This window comes from Capsicum annuum, chromosome 2 (assembly GCF_002878395.1).
Source record: "Capsicum annuum cultivar UCD-10X-F1 chromosome 2, UCD10Xv1.1, whole genome shotgun sequence".
NCBI lineage: Eukaryota > Viridiplantae > Streptophyta > Magnoliopsida > Solanales > Solanaceae > Capsicum > Capsicum annuum.
Genome location: NC_061112.1, coordinates 119,218,743 through 119,231,949, shown reverse-complemented (window position 1 = coordinate 119,231,949; position 13,207 = coordinate 119,218,743). Strand labels below are relative to the sequence as shown.

The 13,207-nt window shown below is 40.0% G+C and overlaps 2 protein-coding genes and 1 non-coding gene across 3 annotated transcripts; 2 read left to right on the top strand and 1 right to left on the bottom strand.

The window, feature by feature from the left end:
* The first annotated feature begins 1,382 nt into the window (after window positions 1–1,382).
* Window positions 1,383–1,455, top strand: TRNAR-ACG. The gene has a single exon. It is a non-coding gene; the product is annotated as a tRNA-Arg (tRNA).
* A 58-nt stretch (window positions 1,456–1,513) lies between these two features.
* Window positions 1,514–12,747, bottom strand: LOC107853271 (uncharacterized protein At4g18257). The gene is made up of 4 exons (XM_047406718.1): window positions 12,273–12,747; window positions 10,485–10,802; window positions 9,468–9,631; window positions 1,514–1,827 (listed from the first exon to the last, which is right to left on the bottom strand). The coding sequence occupies exons 1-3, from the start codon at window positions 12,599–12,601 to the stop codon at window positions 9,475–9,477; spliced, it is 804 nt and encodes a 267-aa protein (XP_047262674.1). The 5' UTR covers window positions 12,602–12,747; the 3' UTR covers window positions 1,514–1,827; window positions 9,468–9,474.
* On the top strand, window positions 4,649–6,988 carry LOC107853270. Its single transcript, XM_016698264.2, has one exon. It carries the CDS (start codon window positions 4,649–4,651, stop codon window positions 6,986–6,988), a length of 2,340 nt encoding a protein of 779 aa, XP_016553750.2.
* Window positions 12,748–13,207: the final 460 nt, after the last annotated feature.

Sequence of the window (13,207 nt, the reverse complement as noted above, 5' to 3'; positions counted from 1 at the left end):
AATATTTGGATGTTTTGGACTGCAGAAAATGTAATTTGCACCTGTTGGTGCATTTTATTATTAAAATAAAAATATTAAAGTGCATGACAATTAATAGGCATAAAGTGAAAAAAAATGGTGTCATTATTTTTGTAACTCGCCACATTATATTTTTGTGTTAGTAGGTATGAATTCAGGATTGTAAGTTCTTGTAACTCATATGTCCATTAGTTCTTTTAACTCTCAAGGTCATTAGTTCTTATAACTCCATGACCATTACTTTCATGTAACTTATGTAACATCAAGACTATTCATCTACCTACATTACTACCCCTCATTCACCATATTCATTACATGAAAGAATTCTACAACTATAAATATTTGCGATTCTTTCTTTGTGTTGATGTAGAATATACAAAAAAACATAATAAATGTGAAAAAGATTATAGTGCGTAGCAGTAAGAGAGATTTGGGACAAGAAAATATTCCAAGTTTACAACTATATTCACTATACAAAAGATAGTAATTATATTAGTGAAAGAAAGAGTTGAGACAAAGAATAGACTTAACTATATTCACTATACAAAGAGAGTAAATATATGTTGAAAGAACGTGTTCTTATGGTGGAGTTTTGAACTCTTCAACTAATTCGGAGTTGCTTGAGTTATACATCATTGATGGGCTGTTGTATCCTGGAGGGGATAAGTCAAGAGATTACTGTTGGATCGGTATAGATTATGCCGCAGTGGGCTTAAATCTATTTAAAGAAAGTGAGATATCCACGCCTCAGCCAAGAAGAAGATGATCTTATTTTCTTCATTTTTTATTTAATTTTATTTCAGCTATAACAATTATTGTAATTTGTGGTATATTACACCAACAACAACTATCAAATGAATTTGAACCTGATGTGTTGTGCCACAATCTTGAATAAAATGACATACTACTTCCTTTGTATTTATTTATGTAATGTACTTTTTTTTTAGTTTGTTTCAGAAAATAATATATTTTTATATTTAGTGATAATTTAATTTTAAAAATATTTATTTCACCTCCTCCCCCTCCCACAATGAATTAATTCATAGCCACACAACTACCTATGACTTGCTTAAGACAATAAAATTAAAAAACAAAAAAAATCTTAATTTTTTTTATCAAATCAAATTAATTATATTACATAAATTTAGACCAAAAGAGTACAATAGTTTGTGATACTATTAGGTTAACGTTAGAAGTAGGATACAGTCGAATTGAATAGTAATAAAAAAGAAATGAAACATTAATATTGCGCTATTATTAATTAGCAGAATATTACAATATCCTCCGAAACCACAAGCAACTTGATTTGAAATTTGCCCCAAGGGAGCAAATAATTAACGAAAGAAAATTGTTACAGGCGCAAAGACTCCATGGCCCAATGGATAAGGCGCTGGTCTACGGAACCAGAGATTCTGGGTTCGATCCCCAGTGGAGTCGTTTTATTTTTCATTTTTTGCTCATCACAGTATAATATAAGTTGAGTTTAGCTTTTTCCTTTTCAGTAAAAAGACAGACAATTTTCTTTTCCACCAAGATTGCAAAATAATTGCTGCTTTTACATGATACACATCCAAGGAAACAAGAGAAACCGTCACATTTTGAGTTTACATTGGAGCATTCTTTATAACAATTGAGCATTCTACTTCTTGATAAAGCTACACTGCAACTTGAAACTAGTTGGTCTCGGTCTATGAAAGTCCACAACTTCAAGGTGCTAGATACATCCCGCCTGCTAAAGCTGATGCTTGGATTTGCTAACCTCAGGCTTGTTCAAATGAAGTGCAGATTCAAACTTCCAGCCTCAAAAACCTGTCAGGCAAATTGAAGATGTCCAAACGTCATGCCCATAAAAATTATGGGAAATTGTTGATACAAGCACTATAACAGTCTTCTGCAGGAGGTCAATGGGGTTCGGAGTATCAACTTAAAAAGAAATTAACACTGGGAGGTGAAGAGGGGGCTGTTGAATTCTTCTGTCTTTTGAAAACATATCAGCAGCTAAATAACATAAAAGACAGCATATAACATGGATACATAGCAACAGGGGTGAGGAGTTCATGTTAAGTCATTGGTCATGGTCAAATCTGGAGATACAAAGCTCCATTGAAGGCAGCCAATTTTACATGGATCGTGTAAAGAAGCTTCACTCACTCATAAGAGAAAAAAAGGTTTTCCCCGATGTAGCCACTTGTTTTTGCACTGCCATGTTATTGCACAATTGTAGCCGCTTTATCAAGTATGATCAGAATGCAATGCATGCCAAGGGGCAAGGGCTACAAATGAAATGCTTGTACACACAGAGAAGGCCTAAGAAAGAGAAGTTCACCATGGTGGAAAACTACATCTGAATATTTTTTTGGTGGAATGTTTGGACGCAAAGGAGAAAAAGATGTTTTGAAGATTCTACTAGCTCCATCAATAAGATTCACTGTATATTTTCGTTTAGCTTATGCTAAGCAATGTAATTATACCATATAATGAGGGCTAAAAGAGTTCGAGAAACACTAGAATCCCCACAAAGTTAGATGGGGCATATAACTTGGCTTTTTGTTACATTTGACAGTACCAGCAGGACATCATTTGTGCTGTTCCAATTTATAGAAGGCAAAGAGCCAAAAATACCCTATAAACTATTTGAAATAAGTCAAATTCATCCTCCATTACGTTTTTTGCCCAAAAATACCCTCACCGTTAATTTTTAGGCTCAAAAATGCTCTCCAACTAGCCAAATAGCTCAAAAATAACCTTCCTACTAACGGTGCTCCAAAACAAGGGAAAATGGGCCAATTTGGCTTGTTTTGGAACAATTGTTACTAGTAGGGGTGTTCACGGTTTGGTGTCTATGAGGTTTTACACGTGAGTTTCATTAGACAATAGATAATCACTAGTTTTGAACTTTCTTTTTGGTTCCTATTAAGCAAGAAAAATTTATGTATTCACCTTTTGGGGGATTTATTATATCGTTCTCTTATATGTAGTTTCTAAATATTTTTTGTAGAAGCGTTCATATGGTGTTGTTCGTGGCTTTGCCCAAGTATAACACTAAATTAACATCTTAGCTTCAAGATTAACGCACAACACTGTTGGATTGGATTTGTTTTTTTTCAATTTCAACTTTTATCATTAGCTTAAGTTATAAACCGAAAAAACCGAACTAAACAGACAAGAACCAAACCGACGGTTATTTTTTATATTGATTTGATTTGGTTTTTAAAATTTAAAAATCGACTAAGTTGGTTTGGTTATAGTTTTGATCAATAACCGACCCAAACCGACCCATGAACACCCCTAATTGTTAGTAGGAAGGGTATTGTTGAGCTATTTGACTAGTTAGAGGGCATTTTTGAGTTAAAAACATAAAGGAGGATAAATTTGACCTATTTCAAATAGTTTAGAGTATTTTTTGACCCTTTTTCCATTTATAGAACTACTTTACCTTCTAAGAAAAGAGTATTCTTGGTGGAACATGACTTATCAAACAATCAGCTTTCTACAGCTTAATCTAGAATCCGAAATACCTTACTCTAATTCCTCAATATTTAAATTATATGAATAATCCAAAAAGGTAATCATAACATATATCTGCTGATTTTACGAAACTCATTTCTAAACATGCCTTAAAAATATTTAACACATATTCCAACAGTCTAGAATTCAATGCACTGCCCAAAAACCAAGGTTTATAGCCTAATAGTATCAGCGAGAGTCCTCCACGCGGTAGGAGTGGGCCTATCCTGCTATATTCCCCTATGTATTAGAGAGAAAAAATAAAAATACACTGTCAAATATTTTCAAAGACTTGTAAGTTCATTAACACCAAAAAACATTCAGTAACCGGAAAATCAATTAGTCCCCAAAACGACTTTACACCACTTCATTTTATTTTTTCTCAGTGACTGTCAATTGTGAAAGGTAAATAACAAAGACACAGCTGTTAAGGCCCAATACACCCTCACTTCATGATGTCAGTCAGTAAGAAACCAATAATCTACCGACTTTATTTGGAGACTTCAATAAGCCTGAATGTGACGCCCCGCATCACTACCCATTAAATTCCTCATGTTTTGGACATGTTTCCGAGCTGTTCGGGTATGTTTCCAAGCTTGACGGGGCTGCCACGAGGTCAATTGACAAAGCCAACATGGAGGCATCTTTGGGAGGTCAAATTACAAGCATGGGTCGAATTTATGAGGCTTTGGAGCCTTGTCCAGCTGCTAGTCAGAAAAGTAGGCAGCAAGACAAAGGCATCTCACTAGTTGCATAGCTTGCATGGCCAAATATAGAAAGTTTGACTAGCTTATTGTGGACAATTGTATAGGGTCGTTTTCTAGCATTTATTGTGCCCTCTGACTTAGGGACTTTAAATATATGTTGTAAAGCCCTCTTGGGAAGCATCTCATACTTGTATTATTCAAGAAATATACCAGAAAATTGGTCTTCGGGCCTTCCAAAACCATTGTCTTCCTTTGTTATTTTTCCTTACGTGTTTGTGTGAATGTTCAAAGGTTCCTGGGGACTGTTTTAGAGCTGGTTTAGGACTGAGTTTAGCATCAATCTTGAGGGTGTTAAGCTGTCCACACGCGGCTAAAAATAGGCCCGTGACAAGTGGTATCAAAGCAGCTCTTTGAACATGGCATACGACGGCGACGAGGAGGTTCATGGCGGAGACAATTTGGGCAAAACAAAGAGCAAGAAACGTGACAAGAGTAGGAACAAGGATGAGGCTCAAATTCCAGTTAGTGAGGCTGTTACGAACGTGGAAGATGGCGAGGGTTCCGCATCCGGCTCTCTTGATGTGAGAATCGTTAGCACGGAGACTGGTTTGGCGGTTTTAGGCCATCGTTTCAAGACCCTTGAGTCCAACGTTAGCACTCTTGAGGCGGCTGCCCTTGAAGGGCTGGATGAAGTCAAAGCCGACTTGTCCGAGCAAAATGAGGAGCACAAGGAGGGGCTGACCAGCTTAGAACTCAAGCTTACGGAAGCGTTATCGGCACTACATGAGTTTGAGTCAAAACTGTCCGCGGTGATGTTGGGGCAGTCCGCTTTGCAGGAAGAAGTTGCTGATTTGAAGCACCAACTGGAAGCAGCCCATGTTCAAGGAAATCATGGTTCCGTGACTTACCATGATGTTCGTATTGAGGCGCCTAAACCCAATGTGTTTAAGGGTGAGAGGAATGCTCAAGAAGTTGAAAACTTCATATGGCAATTGGAGTCATACTTTGAGCATGTCAAAGTTGTTGACGGGGCAGCGAGGATCCGGATTGCAACCATGTACTTTAGTGACGTCGCAATGTTGTGGTGGCGTAGGAAAAAGGTAGACATGGAGAGGGGTCTTTGCACCATTGTTGATTGGGATCAGTTCAAGGATGAATTGAAGGAACAATTCTACCCTCAAAATGTTGTCGATGAAGCCCGACGAAAATTGAGGGAACTTAAGCAAACTTCCTCAATCCACAACTATGTGAGGGAGTTTACAAAACTCTCACTGCTCGTAACAAGTTTCAGCAGTGAGGACTTGCTGTTTTTCTTCTCGGATGGCCTCCAAAATTGGGCCAAACAAGAGTTGAGGAGACGTAATGTCAAGACCATGGATGAGGCCATTAAAGTGGCGGAATCCTTGAGCGATTTTCTTTCCGATTATGCCAAGGCGAAGGATAATCGGAACAAACCAACTGCTGCCAAGACGGATCGTGGAGATAGGGGCAAAGATAAATTCGTTCCCAACAAAAATCGTGAGTTCAAAGGCGAACGCAACCAGCCTTCATCATTCCGCAAGAACTACGAGGAGAAGAAGAAGGTTGTAGCTAACAGCAATAGCGGCTGCTACCTTTGTGGGGATACGTCTCACTTTGCAAGGTCTTGCCCGTCATTAAGCAAGCTTGGGGCGATGATTGCAGCAACACGGAAGGAGCAAGATAGTGCGCAAGCCGGGGGCTTCGGGGAGAAAGAAGCGCAAGCTGCCAATCCGGAGAAAGGAAAGGGACATGCCGTGGGTTTGTTCAACCACATGGCTTTGTTTAACCACATGACGCTTGCAGCTCTTGCTGCCAAGAAGCATAGCGTTAGACCTCGAGAGTCATTATTTGTTAATGGGGAAGTGAATGGCCGAGTAGTCCGCATTATGGTGGAAACCGGAGCAACGCATAACTTTGTTACGGAGGAAAAGGCTAAAGAAATTGGCCTTGCGTTCGTGACCAGCGATTCAATGTTGAAAACCGTTAATTGTCTCCCTACCAATGTCAATGGCCTCTCTCCTCGGGTGAGTCTCACCTTGGGAGGTTGGAAGGGAGAAACGGATTTTTCGGTTGTCCCGATGGATGTCTTTGATATTGTTATGGGGCTGGATTTTTTGTATGAGATTAATGCGTTTATTTCGCCACGTCTCAACCAGCTAGCCATTTGTGATGTGGGTGGTTCTTGCATTGTTCCACTTATTCGTGTCTCTCAAAGTGGCACACGTTTGTCGGCGATGCAGCTTGTTAAAGGATTCAAGAAAGGGGAACCAACCTTTCTTGCGACATTGATGGAGATTGTGGGTTGCCAAGAAGCTGAATTATTGCCCTCATATGTCCAACGTGTTCTTGAAGAGAACAAAGATGTAATGCCGGAGGAGCTACCCAAACGGTTACCTCCACGAAGGGAAGTTAATCACCAAATTGAGTTGGTTCCCGGGGCAAAGCCACCATCTATGACCCCGTATCGAATGTCGCCTCCGAAGCTTGAAGAACTTAGAAAACAACTCAAGGAGTTGCTGGAATTAGGCCACATCCGACCATCTAAGGCACCCTTTGGAGCTTCGGTCTTATTTCAAAAGAAGAAGGAAGGGACGTTGAGGTTGTGTATTGATTACCGTGCTCTTAACAAGGTCACGGTGAAAAACAAATATCCCATTCCTTTGATTGCTGATTTGTTTGATCGCTTGGGGCAAGCCAAAGTGTTCACGAAGATGGATTTGAGGAAGGGCTATTAGCAAGTTCGCATAGCCGAAGGAAATGAAGCCAAGACGACTTGTGTGACTCGTTATGGGTCCTTTGAGTAGCTGGTCATGCCTTTTGGATTGACCAACGCACCAGCCATGTTTTGCACCCTAATGAACAAGAGTTTCCAGCCATACTTGGATCAATTCGTGGTCATATACCTGGACGACATTGTTGTTTATAGTAGCTGAATGGGGGAGCACGTTAGACACCTTCAACTAGTGTTTAATGTGCTGCGAGAAAATGAGTTATGCGTTAAGAGAGAGAAGTGCACGTTTGCCCAGCCAGAGGTGCAATTCTTGGGAAGAGGAGGGACTGTTGTACACCACCGGAAGGCGAGTGTATGTGCCTAGATGGAAAAAGCTTAGGCGTTTGTTGATCAAGGAAGGCCATAACACGACGTGGGCTGGTCATTCGAGGCAGAAACGCACTATGGCGTTGTTAGAGGCTGCTTATTATTGGCCTCGAATGAGGGATGATATCGAGGTATATGTCCGCACTTGCCTTGTTTGCCAACAAGACAAGGTAGAGCACAAGGCACCTGGGGGATTACTTGAGCCGCTGCCTGTCGCGGAGAAACCATGGGACAGCGTCACCATGGATTTTATTACGTGTTTGCCAAACTCGGAAGATTGTGGCACGATCATGGTGATCGCAGATCGTTTTTCAAAGTATGCAACTTTCACGGCTGCCACATCTAGTTGCAAAGCCAAGGAGGCAGCTCGGTTGTTTCTAAAAGATGTTGTGAAACTTTGGGGCGTGCCTAGGCACATCATTAGCGACCGAGACCCTCAGTTTACGGGTGCATTTTCGAAGGAGTTGTTCAGCTTATTAGGCTCCGAATTGCACTTTTCGACCAGCTTTCATCCACAAACCGATGGACAAACGAAGCGGGTAAGTGGGCTTCTCGAGTGCTACTTGAGGCACTTTGTTAGTGCCAACCAAAAAAATTGGGCAAAGTTGCTTGACATGGCCCAATTCTCATACAACTTGCAGCGAAGTGAGGCTATGGGACGTAGTCCATTTGAACTCGTTATAGGGCAGCAACCAAACACACCGCATTCTTTGCCGGTTAATGCCGGAATGCGAAATTCGGGTGCTTATCATATGGCCAAGGCTTGGGAAAAGCAAGTCGACATGGCGAGGTCATATCTTGATAAAGCAGCCCGTAAAATGAAGAAATTTGCTGATCGCAAGCGACGTCCAGTCCACTATCGGATTGGAGACAAAGTGATGGTCAAGCTCAATCCGAGGCAATTCAAGTCATTGAGAAGCGTTAAGCAAAGTCTAATCCGACGTTATGAAGGACCTTTTGAGATTGTTTCCAAGGTGGGAAAAATCTCGTACAAGCTGGACATGCCTTCTCATTTCAAGATTTACCCTGTCTTTCATGCGAGTCAATTAAAACCGTACTTTGAAGACAAGGATGACGTGGAGCGGGGTAAGTCTAGTCGGGCTCATATCTTCATGATGCCTGCTGCCACGGATAAGCAAATTGAAGAAATCATTGATCATCAATTGATTCGAGGCAAGGGTTGGGGCAATTCGAGTGCCCAATTCCTAGTCCATTGGAAGGGCCAACCGCCAGAGGAGGCATCATGGGAAAAATATGAGGACTTGTGGCAGTTCAAGGAGCAAGTCCACAAATATTTACAACTATGTGGCGCCGCGGTCGTCGCCAAATCAGGTGGGGGAGAGTGTGACGCCTTGCATCACTACCCATTAAATTCCTCATATTTTGGACATGTTTCCGAGCTGTTCGGGTATGTTTCCAAGCTTGACGGGGCTGCCAAGAGGTCAATTGACAAAGCCAACGTGGAGGCATCTTTGGGAGGTCAAATTACAAGCATGGGTCGACATTTATGAGGCTTTGGAGCCTTGTCCAGCTGCTAGACAGAAAAGTAGGCCGCAAGACAAAGGCATCTCACTAGTTGCATGGCTTGCATGGCCAAATATAGAAAGTTTGACTAGCTTGTTGTGGATAACTGTATAGGGTCGTTTTCTAGCATTTATTGTGCCCTCTGACTTTGGGACTTTAAATATATGTTGTAAAGCCCTCTTGGGCAGCATCTCATACTTGCATTATTCAAGAAATATACCAGAAAATTGGCTCTTCGGGCCTCCCAAAACCATTGTCTTCCTTTGTTATTTTTCCTTACGTGTTTGTGTGAATGTTCAAAGGTTCTTGGGGACTGTTTTAGACCTGGTTTCGGACTGAGTTTAGCATCGATCTTGAGGGTGTTAAGCTGTCCACACGCGGCTAAAAATAGGCCCGTGACATGAAGCTTATATTCTGAAAAAAATTTGGTGTAAACACAGTACTCAGAATGTAAAAGATTACAAAATTCTTCCAAATAGAATGATATCACCAATCACCATGAAGTTTAAGGAAAGCCGGTGTCGATTTTAGTCTTTCAGATGCCTAAGCTGAAAGAAGAACATTATTGTCGATTATAGAAGTTAGAAGTTTACCTCTGGTCTATGTCTGCTCTGTCTTGGAAGCCTTCAATTTCTCAATCTGTTTGCGGAGATAAGCCTGTTTTAGTTTTTCTCGACGTGCTGCTACTTGTTCTTGCCTACGTAGCTTGAGTTCTGATGCTTTTTCCCTTGCTTGACTTGCTTCTTTATGAACTTCCCTGAGAAGAGCAACATGCAATGCAAATGTAAGCAGATAAATGTTGTGAACAAATTAAATATAGTAAGAGAAAAGAGACTCATAAAGCAATAAATGAACTTCTTTACAAACAGTTAACAATAATTTTCTGCACTAGTTACTTAAGTTAAGGATCAAACTCTTTGCTGAGGTAGAAAGTTAATTCTCAAGCAAAGTAATTTTTTTATTTTTTTTAATAACGTAAATATCTACTCAAGCAAACTATTCAGAAGTAACAGAAAAATAAACGAAGACTAGAGAAGGAAGGAAGAGAGGGGTTTCCTTTAAGCTGACAATCAAGAATAGCTTAAGATACCTAGGATGTTATAACAGTCAAAATCTCCATCAAAATTCAATGCCTTTTAACTTATTTGATTTTGATAAATACTGTTAACTGTTTCTCTTTTTCTATGTTTGTTTACGGGAGCCCTTCTGCGTTTGAGCACATGAGCAAGTGCCATTCTGACCATTGGTAGGTTTGTAATTCTTTCATCACAATTGAGTCGATCTTAACTTTTCCAAAAGCTACAATAGCATCAACATACCCAGTGTAGTCCCACAAAATGGGGTATGGGGAGGGTAAAGTGTACGCAGGGTAAGACCTTACCCTACCGCAGAGGTAAAGAGGCTGTTTCCGAAAAGCTATTAAATACTATTAGCAGAAAGTGCTTGCAACAAATAATGTTATGCAAAAAATGAATCAGACAGGCTTATGAGTGACGGCAAAGTCTCGCAAACATCTTAAGTAGTGTAAAACACAGGAACCAGTCTTTTTTCTACTTAACAGACCGTACAAACATCTAAGCTCAAAATAGTGTATAATTAGCAATACTTACATTACAAAGCGCTTATGTTCACTTCGGTCGAATGAGCCAGCTTGCCGGCCAAGTCCTGCAGCTTTTGTCTCTGATAGTAGGGAGGCATCATCATCTCCATCTTCATCTCTAAGTTCTGTGTTAGAAATGTCATGCTGTTGAAGCTGCTCAGGGTTTTCCTGATCCTGGCCCTTCCGGAAGAAATCAACACAGTACCTCTCTTCATCCTCCCCGTCAGAAAGCTCACCCCTCACCAGCTTATCGTATAACTTAGCCTTTCGTTCTAAGGCAGCATAGCTTACTGATCCATCCTTGATTGCTTTCATCTCAAGCTTGTCCCTTAAACAAAGGAGAAAATATACAAGAATTAAGCCTTTAGTACTAACATCTTTTAGAAAGTCATGCATATATCCAAAAACCCTGAAGATTACTGCTCCTCTGTTAGAACCGAAGTCTTCCAGCAAGGTTGTGTCTTCTCTAATTTAGTAAACACTCTCCACCAACCCCTACCTGGAGGTAAAAAAGAATACAAAGTATAGAGAAAACTTGATATGGGAAGAAAAAGAGATTTTTTCTATGGGGACTGCTGGCACCTCCAAATATGATTTGATTCTATAGGCCCCTGTACCCATATAGAGCTGGCGTACCAATTATTCTAGCAATTCAGATAATAGCCTTAGAGGTTTTCGGGCTCACAGGCCTCATAAGACACCAATATGCTGCTAGAGCAGTCCTCCACCCACTGCTTAACAATTACGCCTTGAAAAGAATATGAACACCAAATGCATAAACATGTACACAACTTTAGACAATTATCCCAAACATAAGATAAAATCCAGTTTCGCCTCATGATTCAATCAATCAGAACAACGAATAGAGTTAAGACCTAATTTCCAAACCCCACAATTGCATCATCAACAACAACATACCCAGGGCACTCTCACAATGTGGTGTCTGGGGAGGGTACAGTGTACACAGATCTTACCCCTACCTCAGAGGTAGAGAGGTTGTTTCAATAGACCCTCGGCTCAAGAAAAACAGTCAAAATCAATCTAGAAAGAGAATAAGCAAAATGGTAAGCATCACAAAACATACTGAAAGTAACTACAACAAAATATACGATAGTCGAAGTACAAGAAATATCATATAGTAGCAAAATGGAAGAACAAGCAACTGCATAAGCAATGCTACAACTAGTAGTTAGTATATGGGCAGGTAGCAAAACAACACACTACTACCTACTAAGCTCCTACCCTAGTCTGTGTCAAGCATAACCTCCTATCGAAAGTCATGTCCTTGCATAGCTGAAATTGCATCACGTCCTGTCTCATCACCTCTCCCCACAATTGCACCGAACTATAAAATTCCCATATGAATTACTAACCGCCATCTTTTCCCAATTCCAATCCTACTTATCAAAACCCAAATCTTAATCACATTTACAACTGCAATAGGTAAGTTACTTTAAAACCAATTCTAATCTAAGTTTATCTCAGAGTTTGATTGCTAGAGAATGTCAATTTCCACTCTTTGATAGTACCAAACGATCATTAATATTCAATATATTCTTACTTGACCAAAATAGATTCTAACCTCAATTATGAAACCCTAGAATCAACAACAAAAACAACATACTCAATATAGCGTGCGCAGACCTTACCTCTACCTCGGAGGTAGAGAGACTGTTTCCAATAGCCCCTCATGCTCAAGAAAAACAAAAGGAGGGACTCAACACGAGGAATTCCAAAAAATTGAAAATGTAACTGTAATTAACAACCAAAAACAGGGCAAGGGAAGTAGAAACTATACTTGGCCTCTCTAGCATCAACCCCAGGGTTCTTAGAGGAGAAAACGTTCTTGGCAGTAATCTTCTTCTTGGCACGGTGAATTTCGAGATGGGAATAATTAGGGTCAGCAGCAGCAGAAGGGTGGATAGTCTCTTTGGCAAGACGTTTGGCATCTTCTTGTGATTTGTATAATTGGGCTTTAAGCTCAAGGATGGAAGAAGCACTGACGCCTTCAATTGGTTTGATCTTCTTAGGCATGATGGTGGATTCCGTTAACCATCCTAACGACTCCACAACCACCGCCCTCTTCTTCTCCTTATTAGTATTATTGTTCTTACATTCTTCCGCCATTGATTTCTTCTTCTGTATAGCAGAATTGATTGATATAGATACTGTATTCGGTTTTGGTGCTTCAGTTTTGTTACTTTGATTGCTTCTTCTCCCTGTTGTTTGGGTTTTGGGTTAGGATTTGAGGACTGGGAAGTTTTGGAGGCATTGTTTGAAATTGGACATTTTATAGGGGCTTTCCGAGAAATGAGAAACTTACAAATAGTACTTTTTTTTTATTACTCCCTCCGTCCCAAATTATGTGTCATCATTTTCTTTTTAGTCCGTTCCAAAATAAGTGTCACCTTTCCTTATTAGACAACTTTTTAAATACACAATTACTCTTTTACCCTTATTAGTCCTACTTAATTACAAAAAAGATATTGACACATTTTTTTATAAAGAATAATTTGATAAACTTTATCAATTCTTTTCTTTTTTCTTAAATTCCGTGCACGATCAAATGACGACACGTAAAATGGGACGGAGGGAATATTATTTTATCCCTTCTTCACTACACACCATAGCAGGGGAGGGTAAAGGAAAAAGGGGATGTGTGCTAAAGAATTCATTTGGTATGCTAGATCAATGTGATAATTCTTGGATAAAATAAAATATTTCTATTTCACA

What these genes read in the sequence shown, in the direction of transcription:
- LOC107853270 (XM_016698264.2), top strand. Translation starts at nt 4,649, where the DNA reads ATGGCATACGACGGCGACGAGGAGGTTCATGGCGGAGACAATTTGGGC.
- LOC107853271 (XM_047406718.1), bottom strand. Translation starts at nt 12,601, where the DNA reads ATGGCGGAAGAATGTAAGAACAATAATACTAATAAGGAGAAGAAGAGG. An exon ending in GTTGATGCTAGAGAGGCCAA is followed by an intron (nt 10,803 to 12,272) that starts GTATAGTTTCTA and finishes CCTTTGTTTAAG; the next exon opens with GGACAAGCTTGAGATGAAAG. An exon ending in GAACATAAGCGCTTTGTAAT is followed by an intron (nt 9,632 to 10,484) that starts GTAAGTATTGCT and finishes TGCTCTTCTCAG; the next exon opens with GGAAGTTCATAAAGAAGCAA.